This window comes from Alosa pseudoharengus, unplaced genomic scaffold, assembly GCF_046254945.1.
Source record: "Alosa pseudoharengus isolate Yale_2024_CS ecotype anadromous, Long Island Sound unplaced genomic scaffold, YU_APseudo_1.1 YU_APseudo_1.1_scf_3, whole genome shotgun sequence".
Taxonomy (NCBI): Eukaryota; Metazoa; Chordata; class Actinopteri; order Clupeiformes; family Clupeidae; genus Alosa; species Alosa pseudoharengus.
Genome location: NW_027468718.1, coordinates 16,421,991 through 16,444,891, shown reverse-complemented (window position 1 = coordinate 16,444,891; position 22,901 = coordinate 16,421,991). Strand labels below are relative to the sequence as shown.

General features: G+C 43.1%; 1 protein-coding gene across 1 annotated transcript in view; it reads right to left on the bottom strand.

The window, feature by feature from the left end:
- Window positions 1-22,901, bottom strand: part of fgf14 (fibroblast growth factor 14) — a 145,291-nt gene that overhangs the window by 43,907 nt on the left and 78,483 nt on the right. The window contains exon 2 of the mRNA XM_076262771.1: window positions 392-502. Within this exon, the coding sequence (XP_076118886.1) occupies window positions 392-502 (111 nt within the window). The remainder of the gene's footprint in view (window positions 1-391; window positions 503-22,901) is intronic.

The following is a 22,901-nucleotide window of genomic DNA, read 5'->3' as shown; positions in this document are numbered from 1 at the left end:
ACACACACAGACACATACACACACACTCACACAATCAATCAGCATGGCCCCTAGATACAAGCATAGCACAGGTCTTTTGGGAAAACATATTTTTTGTTATAATCAGAAGAGTCTTATTAAAAAAGTGCAATGGCATGAAGACAAAAATATAATATCGTTTCTGCAATCTTGCTACATTGCAAAACATACTACATTAAAAAGATGCTACATTCAACACTACACACACACTATTTGTACCCTATATTAATAAATGAGGCAATATTCTATTTATTTGCCTGGGTAAACATCTCATTTGACACAGTGTCGTGGAGGGGCATGTCTGAAATAGGTCTGCATGCATGAGTTCAGTTCTAGCACAGAGTGAGGGGGGGAAGTGAAGGTCCAAACTCACAAGAATTACTGCTGTCATCCTTGGTCCCATCCAGAGATCCATCTGGGTTCATTTGCAAGTAGTATCCCTGCCTGCAATATAACCTGGTCACAATACCCTTGAGCTGTGGGTCTGCAGGAGAGACAGATGAGAAGAGAGAGAGAGGGAGAGATAGAGAGGGGGAAGAGGGAGAGGGAGAGAGAAAGAGTAGTAGCTGGTTAGTCAAATGAACACATTTCACTACAATGCAGGCGATAATAACATTATTTCAGATAAGGTTAAAAGTGTAAGGTTAACATGAATTAGTAGAGACACATTCTCAAAACATAGTTTTCACGCCAAAGACATAAAAGCAATTGCATGAAAGAAATGAAAACAATGAAAGAAAAAGACAGAAAGAACTGGAGAGAAAGAAACAACAGACCAAGAATGAAAGAAAAAAGTTCAGCCATTCCAGAGGAAACCCCATTAACTGCTTTGAACATGCATTACAGTAATTCACAAGATGGAACGGTTCTGTCATGACATGACACATGACGAACGGTTCTAATGTCATGACATGACACATGACGGGCTCAACAGCGCCCTCTTTAGGTATTCCATCTTCACTCTACCTGCTCCTCATCTCTCTCCCTCACATTCACAGAGGAAATACTTATCACAGATATGATGTATGAATCACTCCTGATAGTTATTCATCTACATCCAAAGAGTACCGTAGCATACAGTGCTGGCAAAACAATGCGTTATAATTGCATGATCTGAATTTATGTGTATTCTCAATTAAAGACAGATTTCTCTGCTCAGCAGGCACAGTGACATAGCTACGTACTGTATAACGCCAATGCTGAAGAGAAGGCAGTCCACAGCCTTACACACAAACTGCTGTGCCGAGAAGCTTACCAGTACAAGCCTACAAGTCTACAAGTCCAAGCCTACAGGTACAAGCCTACAAGCCTACCAGTACAAGTCTACTAGTACAAGCCTACAAGTCTACAAGTACAAGCCTACAGGTACAAGCCTACAAGTCTACAAGTACAAGCCTACAAGTCTACCAGTACAAGCCTACAGGTACAAGCCTACAAGTACAAGTCTACCAGTACAAGCCTACAGGTACAAGCCAGGAGGGAGATTTGGATTGGCAGGTAGGAAACATGCCATGGCAGGATCCAAATATTGCTTAAACGAGTTGGTTGTATATAGAAGCAAGGCATCAATCAGTAATTTGCACATTAGCCAAAAAGCACATTGTGATCAGTGCTTTTGCTGCCATGATGCCTATTCTACGTTTTCGAGGGCAGTTATAATAGGTCAGATGTTAGGGTTTCTTAGCGCAGCAGGCCGGGCCGACATCCCCTATTGCTGCTGCTGCACACACATACGCACACGCACACACCCACGCACACACCCACACACACACGCACACACACAGACAGCTGGGCAGTCTCCTCTAATGGTCCAGTACATGGAGTGGCAGAGAGGTCAGCCAGAGATCTCACGCTGCTTTGCTTGTGTCCCATTCTGCTGTTGCAAAGAACCACAGGGTTCATAATTCTAAAAATTCTAATTCTAAATCTATAAAAACGTGTGTTTGAGCGTGTGTACATGTGTGTGTGTGTGTGTGTGTGTGTGTCTGTATTTGTGTGTGTGCGTGTGTTTGTGTATGTACATGATGTAAATCAGCCTTTGGGGCCAAAGCTGATGGGTTAAGTTGAAATACAAATAAATATGAAATCTCTCTGTGTGTGTGTGTGTGTGTGTGTGTGTGTGTGTGTGTGTGTGTGTGCGTGTGTGTGTGTGTGCGTGTGTGTTGTGTGTTATACCTAGCATCACCTTCCGGGCCTGTGCCTTTCGCATCAGATCTGAAGAGAGACCCTTAGACTCCTACCCCCTGTCTGCCCCAATCAGCTCTTCAAGCAGCCCGCAGGTGATGAGGTCCCACCTTCACCTGTGCTAACAGTGTGTGTGTGTGTGTGTGTGTGTGTGTATGTGTGTGTGTGTGTGTGTATGTATGTGTGTGTGTGTGTGTGTGTGTGTGTGTGTGTGTGTGTGTGTGTGTGTGTGTATGTGTGTGTGTGTGTGTGTGTGTGTGTGTGTGTGTGTGTGTGTGTATGTGTGTGTGTGTGTGTGTGTGTGTGTGTGTGTGTGGGTGTGTGTGTGTGTGTGTGTGTGTGTGTGTGTGTTGTTTTTCTATGCTTAACTGTATATGAGTGAGCATGTGTGTGTATGTGTGTGTATTTTTTAAGTGTTTGCATGTACTTGCATCACACAAGGTATATGCAAAGGTCTGTCTACATATGTGGCAGCACTCTTGCGAAAAACCACGTCTGGCAGCCTGTCCTGATGTCTCCGTGGCCAGAGGGCATGCATGTGTGTGTGTGTGTGTGTGAGTGTGTGTGTGTGTGTGTGTGTATGAGGACAAGGCTGTCAGGCTGGGGAATCGCCAGGCAGTACTATGACCTTTCCCCGAGAGAGAAATGGGGGGGGGGGGGAGAAAGAGAGAGGGAGAAGGAGAGAGAGAGAGAGAGGGAGAAGGAGAGAGAGAGAGACAGTGGAGCCAGGGAGAAGTCCGTGCCTACAGTAGAGACCCTATGCCATCACCAGGCTTACGAACGCGGCCTTAACAAATGTCACAGTGTAGCTCCTGCATGTGTTTAACAGTGCAGTGCTGTGGGTCTCCACGCGGAACAGCACAGCACAGCACAGCTGCTCCATCACTGTAGGAGTGGAGCATAGCAGCATAGTGGGAGGACATCTGAAAAGAGCTCCTCTGAAAAAATAAAGAGAAGCTCCTTGGTGTGGTAGAACCGAAGGAAGAAGCGAGGAACACGAGGAACAGGAACAGTTGAGAAGAATCCAGTTGCATAATTGGTGCAAATAAAATCACTATTTTGCCCTTTGGGGTGCTACGTAATTATGATTTAGCTAATCACTGTTGAAAATTATTCCCGTGTAATCAAAGTCAGTCGACTTGCTTTTCTTTTTTTTTGTTCTTCAGAAAAATCAAGCGCTGTTGACTGTGTGTGTGTGTGAGTTTGCGTGTGTGTGTCTGTCTGTGTGTGTGTGTGTGTTATGCGTGTGTGTGTATCTTGCTATCCTCCCCCTGTGTGTAGTGTGCAGCGTAGTGCATAACTCTACAGCACAGACCATAAGCATAAGCACATGTTGCACAAAATGGATTCCTTTATCTGTCCATGCTCCCAAAAGCTGTTGCATTATGCTAATATCAGGTCCAGGGTGCGGTGCTCCAACAGAATACTAGAGTTCCTGCCGCTTGTCCCGAGCGTCAGATATTTAGTTCCATTATCCATATCCTCGTGCCCCAATTTTTTTTATCTCATTTTTTAATTATTTCATATTTTATAGTAATTTGTTTTCAAAGCTTGACTGCTGACCTGAGTGTGTTTCTCGGTGTGTGTGTGTGTTAGTGTGTGTGAGAGAGAGAGATGGAGAGAGAGGGGAGGGAGAGAGAGATAGTCTGTGTCTCTCTCTCTCACTGTGTTTGTGTGTGTGTCTCTCTCTCTCTCTCTCACTGTGTCTGTGTGTGTGTGTGTGTGTCTCTCTCTCTCTCTCTCTTTCTCTCTCCCTCTCTCTCTCACTGTGTTTATGTTTGTGTGTGTGTGTGTGTGTGTGTGTGTGTGTGTGTGTGTGTGTGTGTGTGTGTGTGTGTGTGTGTGTCTGTGTGTGTGTGTGTGTGTGTGTGTGCGTGTGTGTGTGTGTGTGTGTGTGTGTGTGTGTGTGTGTGTGTGTGTCGGTGTGTTTATATGTATTTTTATGATGAGAATGAAGACTCAGTGGTGACTCCCAATAAGGAGGTTGGCCAATTGGCTACCAACCGTCCAGCTCCCAACCAACTGCTGAAAGCCACCAATAACTTCAAAAAATGCAGCAGCACCTGACTCACATAATGCACTGCTAACACACTGAAACACTATTGTGGGAGCAAGGGCTACAGGTCATCACCATGTTTACCTGTAACAGGTATGAGCCACCTTGCACCCACATGTGTACACACACTCTCCAAACATGATATGAATTAACATGATCCTTCCCATCTTCCAGAAAACTCTATGAATGTCAAATACATGTATAATAAGCAATAGTACTGCAATGTTTACAAGTTGTTTTATGATAGAGAACAATAAGTACTCCATTCTTTACACGGAACAAATACCACCGTTAAATCCGGATTGAATCTTTGGATAAATGTGCCACGTTACGGCACATCCGTGAGGCAAACATACAACAACAACACAACAACAACAACAACAACAACAACAACAACAACACAACACCAAATCTTGAGCACGCATCTCCACATATTATTCATGACAGCCAGCGGAAAATCATGTATTAGAATGTTATGGTAATGGCTGCTTCATGTCCAGATGACTCCCCAAGGTAATCCAGATGCTAGCCTGCATATTATCCTTCAGCCACATCTGGCAGTGGAGCTGAACTGGGGTGATTTGTGTGTGCATGCGTTTAAATGGCAAATGGCCTCTTCCATAGCTCTAGTGATTAAATAAGCCTTACGGCAGAGATACAGAGATCAATCTCTCTTTGTGGGCTATAGGTGGGCATGGGGGAATGAAATGAGAAAAAAATATTAAAACTGTGTACGTGCGTGCGTGTGTGTGTGTGTGTGTGTGTGTGTGTGTGTGTGTGTGTGTGTGTGTGTGTAAGAGAGAGAGAGAGAGAGAAGTGGAGAAAGACAGAGAGAGAAGAGAGAAATGTGGAGAGAGAGAGAGGGAGAGATGTGGAGAAAGAAAGAGAGAAAGATGTACAGAGTTGAGACATGGGTGAGACTGTTGGCCTTAAGACAGCCCTCCTACTCCAGGGCTTTTGAGGTTGATTTTCACACTGGCAAGAACACAAATGGGCAAGGAGGGGAATGAGAAAAGGAGGAGGAGAGGAAAAGGGAGAGGGAGAAAGATAAGTGAAGGTGTGGAAATGAGAGTGAAAGAAGCTTTCTTATGGTGTCTGAGGTAGCCAGCAGACAGGGTGGTGTATGTGGTGGAGTATGGAGGGTGTGTGTTGGGTAGTGTGTGTGTGTGTGTGTGGTGAGAGTAGGACATGCTCTACTGCGCACAGCAGCTGCAGACTTAACCACAAGATGTGACTGACCTAGTTTGGACGTCTCTGGAATATGTGAGGGGCTTTTCCTGTCCACACACACACACACACACACACACACACACACACACACACCACTGGGATCCAGGAAATACTCCGCAGCACTGTTCTGCAAAGACTACATCAAACAGATCCAACGTTCTATCAGCTCTAGCATGATCTAAAATAGTATGTAAGAACATGCTATGCTTGCTGAGAGAACATTTGTCCCATTACGGTAACTAATAGTATAGCAACTGCCTAAGAAGGGACTATATTATATCATACAAGACAGTACAGCATGGTTCCATATTTGCAATGGCAATATCAAGTCTACTACAAAACAGAAAGTGTTATAGTGCTATATTCCCATCCTCTGTGATGTGATGATGTAGGCCTATTATCATGAATAGATACTACTCTTCCTACAATTCTAACTGTTTCTGATATGGCTAAACTGAAGTGATGATTCTGTATGAGCCCCTTTATCCACCAGTTAGTCCACGCTCTCTGATTGCAGTACACTGGACTGGCATTAATTAGTTTCAAATGGAGTGATTATCAATACCACTTGACCCAATACTTGTTCGTGCTGCGGTGGAAAAGGTCAACAGTAATTTAGCTTTTTTTTTTCCATTCCTTGCGTTCGCTCACATGACATTTCACACGCTCTGCACTCCACGTCCCCTTTCGGCCGAGTGGATCAGCGGGGGAGAGAGACGCAACCAAACAATAATAAAAACAACAACAAGAGCGATGGAAAAACAAACCGACCGACGAAACGCAGAGAAGCGTTGAGCAGAATGAATCAGACGTGCCAAAAGGGCTTCATTTACCCATCTATTCAACAAACAAAGAGACGACCCTGAGACCAGTTTAGTCTGGTGCCAAGCTAGACCGGATGGAAGCCACATCTGGGCCAGATTTAATTCTAGAACCCACTGAATCTGGGTTCCAACAGTCACCGATCAAAAACAAAAATGGAGTACGTGCTGGTTGTCTGCAAGCATAGCACTTCTCAAGAAGTTCCAACTGAGCATGAGCGCCGATTCGTTCGAGGGCCGATTTGGTTTACAGTTTTTTTCAATTGTTTACACACAATTTAGAAAACCGGGTTCTTTTTTTCAAAATATAATCACAATTATCCAAACACCACACTCAATTTGCATAATTCCTAGATTGTTTGCAAAATGACACACATCAGTCAAAACATACACACTTCAGTCAAAACATATACACATATTTGTGAAAATGCTATTAGTTTTCATTTAACTAACACAGTCCTCAATGATCAGACACTATTGCAGACAGTTTCACACTGCTGTGAAAAATAAAAAACACATTTGTAAAAAAACTAATGTTAGGAAATAGCATGTGCTAGATTTTTGGCCAGACATTGTTATGTAAGGGATCACTTAGATGACAAAAAAATAGTGACAAACCCACAACATTCTTCATGATTAGTTTGAGATATAGGGAGAATTTACACAAATAGGCCTACCATAAACTTACCATACAAGTATTTACTGTATTTCAATACTTACAGTATTTCTTACCATAATCAGTTACAGTAATCAACCGACAATGAAACAAATAAAATCTGTAGACAAATAAAAAATACTGCATGAAGTACATACACTTTGACTCTGAAGAAAAACTAAGCAACAAGAATACTGTAACTATTCATCATCTCTCTGTCTGCCTCTTCCTCTATCTCCTCCATCTCCTCTTCCTCTACCTAGGCCTCCTCCTCTACCTCCTTCTCCTCTTCCTCTACCTCCTCCATCTCCTCTTCCTCTACCTAGGCCTCCTCCTCTACCTCCTTCTCCTCTTTCTCTACCTCCTTCATCTCCTCTTTGAGCTCCCCCTCTCATTCTCACTCTTCTTCTTCTTCTAGCTCCTTCCATTTTTGTTGAAGACAGGTGAACTCACCTGCTGCCTCATATAGCACACCTGAGTGCTGCGTTTTCAAATTAGCACATGTGTGTGCTTCCACAACTTGTGGATGTGGTTATCCAATTTGTTCATTAGTGTGGTCATTGGCAATCCGGGGCTTTGTAATGACAAGGAAGTAACCTCACAATCCTTATCTGTGTCTAAGGTGTGAAAATGTGTGTAGAGTTTTACAAATCACTGTGCGTAATGTTTTGCAAAAAGGGTGAAGCAGACATTGTGTGTAATGCTGTGCAAATCTGTGGAGGTGTTTTGCTCCTTGGAGTAGAATTTGGCAAATTGTGTGGAAGTTTTTATTTTAGTGTGTAAACAATCATAAAAAACTGTAACATGTTTAAAGTGCCTCCTCTAGGAAAGGGATAGGTGGACCAACCAGGATCTCTGAGGGGGGGGGGGGGGGTGGTGTCCGATTCAGAGCACACCACAATTGGCCATCACAGAGTAATGCAACCACTCACAGTCAACAGTGACGAACGGCCCAGGTCTGACAGGCCGTCATGAGCTCACGCCTGAGACAGCGGGAGCACCTGTCATTGCCGCCACTCAAGATGTGATTAGGCAACAGAGTGGGGGTGTAGAACTTCAGCTAATGCTGTATGTGTGTGTATAAGTAGTATATATACTCTTTGATCCCGTGTGTGTGTGTGTGTGTGTGTGTGTGTGTGTGTGTGTGTGTGTGTGTGTGTGTGTGTGTGTGTGTGTGTGTGTGTGTGTAAGAGAGTATGTGTGTGTGTCTGTGTGTCTGTGTATCGTAGCTCTGTGTGTGTGTGTGTTTGTATATACAGTAAGAGAGTATGTGTGTGTATCGTAGCTCTGTGTGTGTGTGTGTGTGTGTGTGTGTGTGTGTGTGTGTGTGTGTGTGTGTATGTATAAGAGGGTATGTGTGTGTCTGTGTCTGTGTGTCCGTGTGTATCGTAGCTGCCATGACTTTCTCTGCTGGATAATATGAACCTGGCCGGTAGAGAAAGGCATCTTTGTAGTCTTGTCACAAACAGCAGAACATTGCTCTTAAAAAAATATGTTAGTGGCTATTAGTGTACAAAGTCCCTCTGTGGATGCATAGTTTTGCCTAGAAAAGGTTTGAGCAAGAGTTTGGGAAATGCTTCTTGTAATCCACTCACCCACTCACCCATAGTGCTCTCGCCCCCCCTCCACCCCTTTAAAAGTAGCTCCACTCAGCACTAACTTGAGCAGTGAAATACTGATCTTATTTTCGGAGCCTTGAATGGGGGTAGAGGAGGAGGAGGAGGAGGACGACGACGAAGAAGAAAAATGTACCACGACGGGGCCCTGAAAGGCAATCAGAACGAGAGCTCCTAATCTGTAATACAGAGATGAATAGGTGTACAAAAAAGATGTTAAATAAATGAAAACCCTGCTCCTTTTGGCCAGCCAGGGCGAGGCTGAAGAGGGGGGGGGGGGGTTTAGGAAGGGAACGCAGGAAGACCTTTCATGTCTGGAGGTATCTGACAGAATGTTCTAGGGCCCTTGCAGACATTAGCATATAACCAACCCAACCTGATTTCATTAGAACTGCCGACAGTCATCCAGACTTGTCTCTGAGACCCAATCAGAGGAGTTGACTGCACTGAGAAAACTTGCCGCATACTAAGCCGTTCAGAGCAAGGAGCAATAACAACAGATACTAATGCATGAGAGTTTAATTGACCGCACAGCACACACATGGCTTTCTCTGCATATTAACCACCCTGCATGAATAGAGCGGTGGTTAATACCTAAGACACACACACACACCAAAAGCCATTGTTAGAATTTAAGCTGCTACAGTGCATCAAATATTTAGGTGTCTTTACGAGGCCCATCGGGGAGAGACAGTTATCTTTATATCACAGTGGGCTGGCCAAAGAGCTGCCTGAGTGTATATACCAGACGCACTTAAGAGTTTACAGACAAAATGAAGATGAGAGAAGCACTTGCTCTGAGATGTCAGGCACGGTAGGAATGCTGGGTAAAAAAACTCCACCATCCTCTATGAAACATAGACAAGATAGATTGCTTTTTCCATTTTATAACACATTTATTTTTTTCCATTTCAGAACGCTCATTACAGTAACCGTGAGGAGAGCATGTGGGGTTTTCTTTCAAAAACAAAAACAAAACGGATAAATCACACGCCTCCTTTCCTGATTGTATAACACTCTTTCCACCACAGCCTTCAGATCCAGAGAGGAAAGTGAGAGATCGGCTTCATGCTTTCCTTCTGGAGAGTCAGCGCCTAACTAATCACACCATCTAAAGGCGTGATGACACTCAATATGGCCGACACACTCCAGAAAAGGGGCCTCCATTTCCTCTGCGACCTCAGCTGTGTCACAAGAGCCTGCGCAATAAAGACAATAGCAACCCCAAAACCCTTCCTCCCATACACACACACACACACACACACCACACACACACATACACACACACACACACACACACAGTGCCCCAGTGGCAGCTTCAAAGCCCTTCTTATGATCGGTGGTGCGTTCAGGTTTATTTGCTGGAAATGTCCTTCCAGTGGCAAGCTATTGAATTAAGCACACCAAACAAGCCATTAGTCTTCCTTAGCGTCCTCACTGTCTGTTTGTGTGTGTGTGTGTGTGTGTGTGTGTGTGTGTGAGACAGAGAGAGAGAGAGAGTATGGTCACTTACTCAAAAGTAGCCCCTGGTGTAAGACTCCCTTTTTCCTGTGCTGTGGGTATTGTGGTGAAATTGCTCACTGAAGTTTTTCCCAAAATCTCACAAGGGAAATTAATGAGGCAAATTCACACAGCTCCCCATCAAACATCCACACACACACATCCCTCACACCTACATCACAACACATAACACAAACTAAAGCTGCTGGACTCAAACGTCTTATTAGCTACTTATAGTGACTCCAAACTGAGGACAAGTCACCCTATCCAGCATTTGTTTGAAAAAAGAAATCTCTTCCTTTCATCGGGATCTACAGGTCTATGACTCAACCCTATTCAAGTCTGGCTTGATAGTCTGTTTTTCACACTATACATATAAACAGTCATAGGGCGAAAGGAAACTCACAAGTGGGGTTAAAATGGGTGTCACAGGTGAGGGCTTGTCCTAAGGCTTCTCCTGGTCCTTGTAGAGTTTTTTTCCTCAAAATGTATTTAGGAGATTTTAACCCCCACAAGATGACACTGACATATATCCAGACACGGTGCATGGCTGTGCCCCTGTTGTGGTTTTCCCTGTCAGAGGAACTAACTGATCTAGCATTGATGCCTTTCAAAAGCAAGGACTTTGATATCCACAGGGTCTTAGAACAGCTCAAAGTCCCTAACACGCTGCTCAAAAAAGGGCTTATTCATTCATGATTATCATAAAAAGATATTCAAGAATAAAATGCAAGTGTGGTGTCCATGTTCACATATTCTTAGGTAACGTCATTTTCTTTTTAACTACAGTAGGTGGAATGTAAAGGGTTCGAAACGCAACACGTGGTTTGATATTGTTAATGTAATGTTTTCGATGCTATAATTCATCATCCACTGGATTAGCTAAAACTGGAGTGATGTGTGATATCGGAAAGCAGCCACCAATTAAAGATGAAGCCACACCCTCTTTGACAAATGGTTGACACATAATGACAATACACATCGGCTTGAATGACAAAATCAATCGGAGGAGAGGACATGACGGAAATGACGACCTGGTGTATAAAAGCTGATTAAAAAATGTTGCATACATATCGAAAATAGGTATACATCTTAACCCAGGTATAACATATAATCCATTCTACATTCTACTTCGGCATTAATAAACACTATACATTCAGTTTGATACAACATAGCAAGTAGTGTTTTTTTTTTCTCCACAGCTATCTGATATCCGGGAACCGTGAGCCAAAAAGAACGGACAGCTTGTATAAACAAGCTTTTGTAATGAATCTGGCTTGTTTAAATTTGCAGATGAGAAGAGTTGATGAGGAAGAAAAACTGTTAGTTTAAGATAACATCTACCCGCAACAAGTTGTGCACCTGCTGCACTCAGCCAGAATTATTCAATGTTTCAGATTTAGCTCGAGATACCACAGAAGCTCGTCTCGTCAACTGAATGATGGCTTCGTAAAAATTAAGGTTGAACACCCGCTATGACACAGTTAACAGGTAGCATATAATACAATCGTAACTGGCTCTTTGAGTGGGTTTAGGGAAAGGACGTTATTCCCCTGTTGACAACAGTAAATTTCAACGGAAACGCATGTCAGGGCTGACAGTGGTCTTCAGAAAATGGCAGGAGAATTAAAAAAAAAAAAAAAAAGGCCCTCTTTCTCCGGCTAAATATTGGCCTTAAAAGCCAATTTCATATTGCATTCGTCGGGACATCGATGAGTGTCAACTTCAACTGGTCACTTGGGCTATGGGCGCCTCTGACACTGTCTAGTGGCTGTGGTGACAGCTGTGCGTTGTGCACGCTTGTCTGAAATAGGCTATCGTGATACGCTCATGTCAGGTTCTGTCGTTATCTCTGATTGTGTATTATCCGCTTTTGATCACCCTTACTGGAAGATACCTATAGGTATAGCCTAACATCTGCGTACTTTTTTCACCATGAGATAAGCTATTCACATATGGGGAAGCACCTGTGTTTGTTGTCGGTTAGAACAAAGCCTGATTGCAAAATGTAAACAGCTAGGGTATGTGTCAGAGATGGCTTTTGAATATTGCTAGTTAATATGGCTGACAGCTCATTTATGACACACCATGTTATTATTTGGCCTTGTCTACTATGACTTCAAGAGGGTTATAGAACTTCTCACACCTTGTCGCCGTAGTCTTCGCTTTCTGAGGCCGAAGATTCTCACTTTGGAGAAGATGTCAACCAGGTTCCCATTGCAGAGACCCTTGTTCTTGCTGGGGCTTTTCCTCCTCCTGTTGGTAGAGGGTCGGTCTATATGTTGCTCCCGTGCCTGTCTCTTTTGCCGGATCAAACCGCTGGCAATAGCCGCTGCCATGTCTCAAACACAAGTGTTTAACTCCGAAGACAAAGCACAGTCAACACAAACACCCCTGCTTGTGTGCGCACTTTGATTATTGTCCCATTTTTGCGATGATGGTCAGTCCTTGGTATGTCAGGAATATTAATTCGTATTGTTCTATAATGTCCGATAATTACATTTTGTCGATGATATGAGACATTGCGCTGTCATAGTTCAGGCAGTTCTAACGTCGCTAAGGTACAGTCGTTAAAAAATCATATTTGCATCATGATTTGACCTCAGTTATAACGAAATGGTCTGAGAGGAATGGCTGGTTATTTGTCATACCTGCATATCGATTATTCGCATCAAAGCCTATGATATTTGTGTTCCATTTCGTTCAGAGATGCATTAGGCTATTCCGTCTATATAGACATGCCCATGTTTAATGTTCCATTCACGCTCGTCCTCCGGTTTGCAAAAGTCAGAACCCTGGACAGCTGTGTCCACTCTCGGGTGTCGATCACTGCCAAACAAACAAAAGCGATTTTCTTGTAATTATGGTAGGGGAACGGACGTCCACCCGTCTCCCAGGTGGAACTTGGCGACAATAACGTCTCTGCTCACATATTCACCAAGTTTAGCATCGATCTGCGACACTTTTATGGAAATGTTTATTTATCCTGACAGCGTCCAGCATTTGGGGAGATATGTGTGCACAACGATAAGTGCAACGCCGGCCAAAAAGAGATAGTTATTGTGGGTATCACGAAGTCACTTGATTTCCAAGCAAATCTTCAAAGGAATCCTTTCCGAAACATCCACTGTTCCTATTCCAGTCACGGATTTTCAAATAAGATATGTAGGCTGTATTTGCCACAACACAACTTTCGCGGTCTAGACTAAAAACATAAGCACAACTGACGCGACTCTGTGGAAATGACGTCTCGTTTGATAGCAGCATACAAATAAATTAAACTTACGAGGATCCCATGAGTATAAGAAAGAGTAAGGCGTTCGGAATTGTATATCCAGTCGGAAAAGAGAGCCTGCGCGTAATGGGAACGATAAAAATACGCAATTTCTCTACAATGCAAAGGCACAGTTTGCATGCACGCTCAACTCCCGCGCCACGGCAAAAAAAGGCACCCGGGCTTTTCACTTCACCCCATAGATCAATGCATCTCCGCCATCAACAAGTCTTAACGACCAACTCCTCCTTTGCAATCTTTTCAAAGGCGAGAAACCCACCCTTCGCTTAATCACAGCCGATGTCTGTGCTTCCACTGTGTTTGACTCTTTGCTGCGAGGTATTGGAATTCTGTGTAACGACTGTCTTTGCTATGGAATTAGAAACGCCTCCACTCAAACGTGCTCGCACCAGGAGTAGCTTCAGCAATAATCACAGATAATGGCGTGGAAGGTCTTAATTTTAAGATAAAGCGAGAACAAGAATTACGCCACAATTATTTTCTTCCCCAGATTGACTTGGGGACCACGACTGCTTTTAGACCTCGGGGAGATCCGCTCAATTAGCGACCTGTTGTTTAGTATCATAACATGTTTTACTATAGCCTACTTTTCAATCGGCATAGACACACAATGTTTACAAATGTCTCTAATTTACACAAAATGTGACGAACGTGTGCAGATCAGTGGAGTGAAACGTCCGTGTTTATGGCGTGTCACTTAATGTGTATCATAGACGTACAGACTAAGATGACAAAACAGACCTCATAACGTTCTGGAGGGATCGTATTAATGTTATTAAAGGCCACAATCGGGGATAAACACTGCGACTGCAGACTCGCGCTTAGTTTACATCAGCATTTCAGCACCGTGGAGAGCTCCGTTTCGTTCTGCTGTCAGTAGCCTGCTTAGAAAACGACGAACTTCAGGCTTAGGCTACGTTAAGAAATAACACATGCATTTTTGTGAATATAGATATCTCTATAAAGCCTGGTGGGTAAATTATGAGAAGTTTTACGCCTCGATACATTTCTATTCTAGCCTACTCTATCCCCTTACATTCTCGATATTCTATTCTGATACACAATGATTTCAAGGTTAGCGGACGGGGAGCGAGTGTATTGTTGAGTAATACAACACTATATTAATTCCACATTTGGTATTTTCTCAGTTAGATTAATGTCTTTGAGGAGCCTCATCAAACACGTGGAATTAAAACGCAAGAGGGCCATCTGCTGTTTGTCCCTGTAATGAAATGTTCCGCGCAACTCGAAGACGGCGTGTGGTCTGCTCGCAGCCAACACCACGGGACCGCAACTGTTTAATATCCTCTTCACGAAGATGTATTTAGAAATGGCACTGGACAAAGGGAGGAGTTGGAATGAGGTTTTCTCGATCGCACGTATCACTAAGGGCGCTATAATGTTGTTATTATAATATTACACATTTAAGGCGAAATGAGATTCTGGCTGAACCATGTAACCATGTAACAACACAGAGATAAACGACTACCTACAAAATGTAATTGGAAACCAGGCCTACTGTCTTTTTTGTGGATACAAGCCGTGCTCAGCAGACGAGTAACATGCGCGTTGTATTCATATTGCAATATGCAATAGTCTCAGTATTAAAATAATATCATAAATTCCACTCGCTCTTTGGCAGACACTGAAAATGGTCATTTCATATTACACAGATTTGAAATAGATTATATGGTCTATGTATCTGCATGCATTGAAAAGAGCTCATTCCCACTTGTTAAATCAAATTTGTGTGGAAACCCGTCGGGCATATTGAATTTTCCTAAACTCTGTGCTGGTGCTCTGGTTAGCGTGTCGGCCACGGAATGTCCTGCAGCGCGCAACAATGTGATGCACGAACTTCAGGGGCAGGAATGCAGTGCAGTTTGTACTGCCACCGACAGCGGACACTGTCTGCTAAACAATGACGCCACACAACAAACACTGTGTGGCGTCATATACAATATAAACTTTGCATAAAGCAGACATGCGATGATAATAATAAGGTATTAGATAATTTAGTGATTACATTAATACACAGGATTAGATGTTAAAATCCCTTGTGCCAAAATCCAAGGTAAAAACACATTCAGAAGCCCCTGCTCAAGTTTAACTTTAAAAAGCACACTACCCACAAATCCGCCACCAAATGGTCACAAGCACAATGCAAATGGCCTATCCAACAGCAGTAGCCTATATAGTATGCGGCATGTCATTGGGGTTATCAAGTGGGCACCCTCATTCACCGATGTTTCGTTAAGTTAGGCCCACGACACCTCATGAAGGCTTAACAGTGAAACCAGCGTCCTGGAGACACTCCCCTCCATGCTACCACCATATTACCACATTGAAATATCCAATACTCAAAATACTCTTAACCAGCCCAGGCATGGTCTAAGTTGGCTAGGTCGGTCCGTCCTGTTGATGTGGACTGAACCATAAACCATAAAGAACCATAAAGAACCTAGTGAAGTGATAACAATAAAAGTGTGTATGCATTTGAAGGCTACCATATTGCATACTTTTCGGTGCATAGTCCCCCTTACTGTAGTTTCAGCTGGAATTGCAACTCGTTCAGCAATAACCGCATTCTCATGCATAACTGTGATTCCCCTCGCATAAAATGCAAATGCTCAGAGACGCTTGCGAGGTTCTACATCTGCTAATTTAAATATCAAAAGGGTAGAGAGAAGAACTATTACTTTATTTCATTCTGACTAATTACTTGCTATGCCCCAAGTAAAAAAAGAAAGTAGCATACTTGAAAAGAAATCCCACTGCTTGTGACAGCCTGACACCTATGAGCTTCTGTTTGCACTCTCTGACCTGCGCTGAGTCCACCTAGGAGTTTTTTTCTTTCTTTCTTATTCTTCAGTCTCGGAAATTGCATAATAAATGATGCATGAAGGCAGTCACGGCAGATATTGTGCTGTTCCATATTCAGAAAGCCCGCAACCTCATGCTCCCTCTTGGTCTCAGCAATTACAGCGCAGCCACTAGGACACCCAGCTTCAAAAAAAGAAGCTTCAGACAAGAACGTCTGAATTCAGACCTGTATCCAAACACACCCAATATTGAAATAATTCACCATATATTGTGTATATCTGCTAAAAGACTCTTAATTCAGTCATTTCTTCAAGGTCATTAGAGATGTAACTAGTAGAAAAAAGGAAAATAGTCAACCAGCCCCTGATATCAACCAGTGAGATCAACCTGCATCATTTTCCTTGGACACAGATGTGCCTTGGAAAACAGGGCTGTTTGACATTTTAATTTCCCAACAAACCGACCTGTCCAGAAGATAAGTGGTAAAGCCAAAATTACCTGTCTATGAGGAATAACCCATCAACGGCTGTACAAGACAGGAACATTATGAAGTAAACATCAGTACAGAAAAGATCAATGCACACGCCTAATGAGTTAAATACCCCTCCATATTCTTCTCACACCAAAATATTGATTCCTCTCTTTGGGAAAAACGAATCACTATCGATGTGTCATTATGTAACTGTAATCCACTTATATCTAATCTTTGAATAGGAGAGGGTGCACGTACCAATACGTCTTTTCCTTCGGAATGTGTGTGATTCCATGGCAAACCCATAGCCAATTCATTAGAGGGCGAGATCACTTCTCAGGCAGCCTTGAGTGTGGCTTCGACCCTCATTTATAGACTCTACATATGGACATAACGTTGTTAAGCATCGTCTGACAGTCCGCCCCAAGCTGCCCAAATCAATTTCGACGAGATCCACCACCTCTCCAAACAAATCAGCAAGGGGCACAGGACAAGTGCACCTCGAACACAGGGTTGGCTGACTCAGAGGTCTGGATTTGCTCAGACACAGGATATCCTCTACTTGGAGCTCTGGTAACCATGTTTATACAGACAAAAAGGCAAGTCAGAGGAACCCCCCAAAGAATATTATTAAGAGACATCAAGAAGGATAAATCGTGAACTGATTATACAACTTTGGTGTCCTCCATTGAAGTGAGCTCTCTAATTTTAAGCAGCTTTAAGAAGCTCCATGCGGATCGAGAATGACATAAAAGAGCTGGCTTGGATAATGCAATTAAGAGTCTAAACTGGTAGAGCAGATACTAAGTGAAATTAAAAAAGCCCACCCTCTTTCAACTGTGCTCAAGGATCCAAAGAAAGGCTGACTGGCTGACAAATATGACTGCATTCCGAGCTAACTCAGTGTGTTTGGTTCTAGGAGAGGCTACACGCAAAAGAAAAGCCCCCCCCCCCCCCCCCCCCCACACACACACACACACACACACAGTCATGACAACTCCCATTAGCCCACAAAATTAGGGTACAAAAACACACACAGATAAATAGCCGTTGTTGATGAAGCCGCCCTGTCCATCGCTTCGGGGAAATGGCTGATTCAATTAGCCATGTCAACATTCCGGATATTTCTAATTGGAGCCAGAGCATCTCGGGGGGCTAAGGCCAGATGAGAGAGAGGGAGGCAAGGGGAGATTTAGTGTTTCATTTGCCTGAATCAAATTGCGGGATGCCACAGAGGTCAGAACAGGGACCTAATTTAATTGGGAGAAAGAGTAACGAATTAGTAGTCCTTTTAAGGCCACAAGCCCACTGACTAGAAATGTCACCCCCACAAACCACAACGCAGGAGGCACACCACCTCCCCAGTGGAGAAAGCCACGGCCCTTCATACAGTAATAGTGAGAGTCCACCAGACACTGTAGAGGGAGAGCAGAGTGCTGTCCTGATGCAGCGGGGGAAATCTCATATGCATATTCCCTGTGAGTAACATGAGGAGGTGGTGGGAGGAAGAAAGAGAGAGATAAAAAAAAAGGGACAGAGAGTATGAGAGAATAAGAACCCTGGCAAGTCTTATTATCTCCACTTTTCTCTAAATGAGAACATGCCTCCTCTCCCCTCAACACCCCAGCAGAAGCTGATTAACCTTCAAAGTGCCACCTACTGTATTGCTGAGCAGAGTACATAATATGATAACAGCAGACGAGATTACCTGTCTGCCCATCACAATGAAAAATAAAGGATTTTGCTGGACAAAAGAATGTGTTGGCACCCTCAAAGGAGAGCTCCCACGCACACAATTAAGACAAGGAAGGAGCCAATATTGCTAAAAGATTTCTGACTACACGAAACCCTCTGTAGACATACAGCAAAAACACCATAAACTCATACCCTTGCACACCCCATATTGGCTCAAATGCACTAATAGCTGGTTAGAATTGCACATACTACATTTAGTTTCAAGAAGAATGTTACTAAAGAGAGTGCACATTCACTGGAAATGAATGTGCACGCTCCTGAAACTTCATTGCCTAATTTTAAGAAAAGGGTATTAATTAAAGCTTCATTTTGAGAAAAGGGAATTCATTAAAACTTAATTTTGTGCATTCAAGAGATAAAAACATTACATCATCATACATACACCGTAGGAACTGACTAAAACACAGAGGGACCTCTGGGACCCTGAAGGTGATACACGAAACAGTGTTTTGAGTAATGTTGTGCTGAGTCTTGTTGTGTGGCCAATTTCTCACTGATTGGCTAACACGTTTGCTTTATCAGTGAGCAATTTTGGTCCAGAAGTTGCTCCATATACAGGGTTGGGTCAGATCTGATTACTTTAGGATTACTTTACACAACTTGCACACAACATACACAATCTTATTTTCCACTGTCTTTAATTCAAAGTTGTGGCGATATTGCCAAGTACTGAACGCATTTTTCCTGACTGGAACGGGTCTATCGGTTAACGTCGACGGCTCCTCCATCTTCGGTTTTGATTTGAACATTTTGTCAAGAAACTATACAGGCAATTGGATGATAATGACATCTAGTGGACAAATGGGCTGTCAAATTAAAACATTAGCTAGGCTATCATAAAAAAGTTGCATGGTAAAATGTAATCAAGTAATCCCCAACGATGTACAACACCAAATCAAAAAAAGTTGGGACGTTGCGTAAAATGCAAATAAAAACATAATGTGATAATATAATATAAGTCTTGTAAACCCATATTTAGCAGCGAAAAGAACATAAACAACATATCAAATGTTGAAAATGAAAATTCTGACTATTTCATGGAAAATATATGATCATTTTGAATTTCATGTCAGCATTCCCATTCCTGCCCGATATAGGATTTCAGTTGCTCAACAGTATGAGGTATTCTTAATCATGTTTTTCATTCCATGATGCACCTAATTTGACAGGTCTGGACTGCAGACAGATTCATTTTGCCATTATTTTCAAATATTCAAGGTCTTCCCAGGAAAAGAGCATTGCCTGGATGGCAGTATATGTTGCTCAAAACCTGTATACATCATTCCGATTTGATTGTGCCTTGCCAGATGTGCAAGATGCCCATACTGTAAGGCACTAATGCACCTTTACACCGTCATAGATGTTGGGTTTCGAATTGAGGACCAAAATAAGATGGAAAGACTGGATGCTCAGATAGGCCCTCTCCTCTTTAACCCAGATGAGTCCATGATTTCCAAAAAGAATTGCAAATGTTAATTTGGTCTGACCACGGGACCTTTTTCCATGTTACCTCAGTCCATTTTAAACAAGTTCAGGCCCAGATAAGACGGTGGTATTTCTGTATCATGTCTAAATACAATTTTGGCTGTTAAAGTTTAAAGCTGGTAAAGTAAAGTTTAAGGCTGGTAAAGTTTACTCAAGCATTTCTGAATTGAGTATCAAACTGTGCTCATAGACAATGGATATCAGAGGTTTTCCTGAGCTCGATGGTGTTTCAAGAGCCCACCTAACCCTAACCCTTGCCTAACCCTAGTGCCTTCCATGCAGCACTGCCTGGAAGATGATGTTGGGGGCTTAAAACACCAAGAGACTTTTGGCGAGCCCATACAATCATTTTCTTTACAGAAACAGGTCTGGTTTTGATGCAGTGCCATCTGAGGTCCAACAGACCATGGCCATCTGATATTGTTTTTCAGCTCTATCCCTAGTTTGCAAAGTCATTGCACAACTTTTCCAGCATTTTGTTACCCACATCTTTTGAAACTTTTTTTGAAACGTGTTGCATCAAATTCAAAATAAACATATATTTTCCATGAAATAGTCAAATGTGTAATTTTCAACATTTGATATGTTGTCTGTGTCCTTTTGGTAACTAAATGTGAGTTTAGGAGATTTGCAGATCATTACATTCTGTTTTTATTCACATTTTACACAACATCACAACATCTGATTAGGGGTTGCAACTATAATCTGATTACACTTTTTTTGTAATCTGGGCTGATTAGTTACTTGATTTTTGTAATCTGATCATGTAATTCAGATTACATGGAATCCATTACTACTCAACCCTGTCCATATATAATCCCTACTCTGCCAGTGAAGAAAAGATGGGGAGACAAAGGCTTATGCTGTGGCTTACTTCACCAACTCAACCAGCTTTCATACATAAACGTGATCATTTTACAATTCAAATCAAGCTTATTTATATGGCACCAAACAATTGAAACAACAGAGCCCCTTACAGCCTGGCTTTTTTACAATCAATTTTGGATACTTTTTGTTTCAAATCAAATGAATGTATTTTCCATATACTGTACTAACAAAAGATAAAGAAACCCGAGCACGCACAGATCTTTCACAGGTGTTGTTCAGGAGGCATATTAGTCAGGCCTGGAGCTGTGAGCTGTAGATTGGCATTTACCACACAGCTGCTCTATGGAAACAACAAAGTGGACTGACCACAACAACAACAAGCCATCAGGACCCGACTGAGATGAGAGAGGGAGAGTGAAGCAGACAGCACTTGTGTGGCCACAATTAAAAAACAGAGCCGAGGTGAGAGAGTCATCAGATCAATAGGAAAGCAGGAGAAAATTACCGCTGAGGGGTGTTGCCATTTAGGCTGACATTTGAATATGAACAGGGAACGTTATTAAAGAGGCGACTGAGGCAAAAGGGCTTTAATGCTTTGTGATTTGCTCACAGGGCCCCATAGAGACGTGAGGGAACACATTTGCTTATTGGCTTCAAGAAAAGTTGCCCTATTTCATCTCAGTGGAAAGCATTTATTTAATGCGGCAGATTAACAGAGATAGATTCGCTGGAGTGTGGCAGTGGCAGAAAGACAATGAAACTGTTCAATAGGTCTCCTTCAGAAAATAATTCAGTCATTTGCTTTTTCTTCAACAATGGCCACCAAAGTTGCAAAACAAGTTGATATTCCTTTCATACGCACATAACATTGTGAGTATCAGACACACCCTCAAGCCACTAATCAGTTGCATGACAATCTAGTTAATAGACATTGCCAGAACTACACAGCCTCACAGCTGTGGACTCCGGGACTGTTTTAAGAAAATTAAAACACATTGCAAACTAAAGCTCTCCTCAACAGCTGCTGGTCGCCTAATTGAAACTCAGCAGGTCAGGGTCGCCAGACTAAAGTTGGTCAGCTGGACAAGCTCGACAGAAGTAAGAGCGGAAGAGAGTGCTGACCTAAACAGCCAGGGTTAGGACACGTAGTAAACACAGACGCGGATGTAAAGACAGGGAAGACATGAATGATAAGAAGGTTGAGGGCAAAAATGGGGGAGAAGGAGGACAGATGAAGGGACCATGGAGAAGTGGTAGGAGGGGTAGAGTACAGCATTGAAGTGTGGAAGGAGAGACTGCAGTGGGGTGGCGAGGGATGAGAGGCACATGGCCCAACCCAACCCAGCTCCTTTGATCTTATTTGAAGTGTGCGCTGTCTAAAACTGTCTTGTCAGCATGAGGGGTTTTTTATATAAAAAAAAAGAGAGAAGATGCTCATCGGAGAAGCCCCGGGCTGAGTTTGTGAATATCAATTAACCAATACACACACTCCCCACTACACACACACACACACACACACACACACACACACACACACACACACACACACACACACAGACAGACACTCATGCACACCCCTGCAAACCCCTATTCTCTAGGCTGCTGAGAGACTGCAGAGTATGCCGTTGGAGTTGGTGGTGGGGGGGGGGGGGTGTTAGTGCTCTAAGCTCTCCCAGGAAACCCGAGGGATCTCCAACAGCACGGAGGCGGCCAAAAGTGTGCAGCCCCTGCAGAAAGCCCAGAGTATCAATATGAAGAGCAGAGAGCTGGTGTGCACAGAGATGGCTGGTGCATTAACCTTTAGAAATAATAAAAAAGAAACACAAGATAGACAAACAAACATGGATTCCTGCTGGTTTAAGGACATAGAGAATGGTGTCTGATGGTGTGTGTGTGTGTGTGTGTGTGTGTGTGTTAATGTGAGCCTGCAGCGCCCAGTGATCTCATCTTATCTGTTGGTTCTCCTGCGGAGACGGTGACAGATCCAGGTGTGTCACGATCCTAATCAGTGGCGCTCTGTCTCCCTGATCATCTGCGCGGGGCACATCAAGCCGAACGTGCACTGATATCCCCCACCTCTGTCCTGGCGACAGCTCTCTCTATGATAACGTCTTCAGGACATATTCGAATACCCATTCTCGGAATGCACCGCAAAAAAACGAA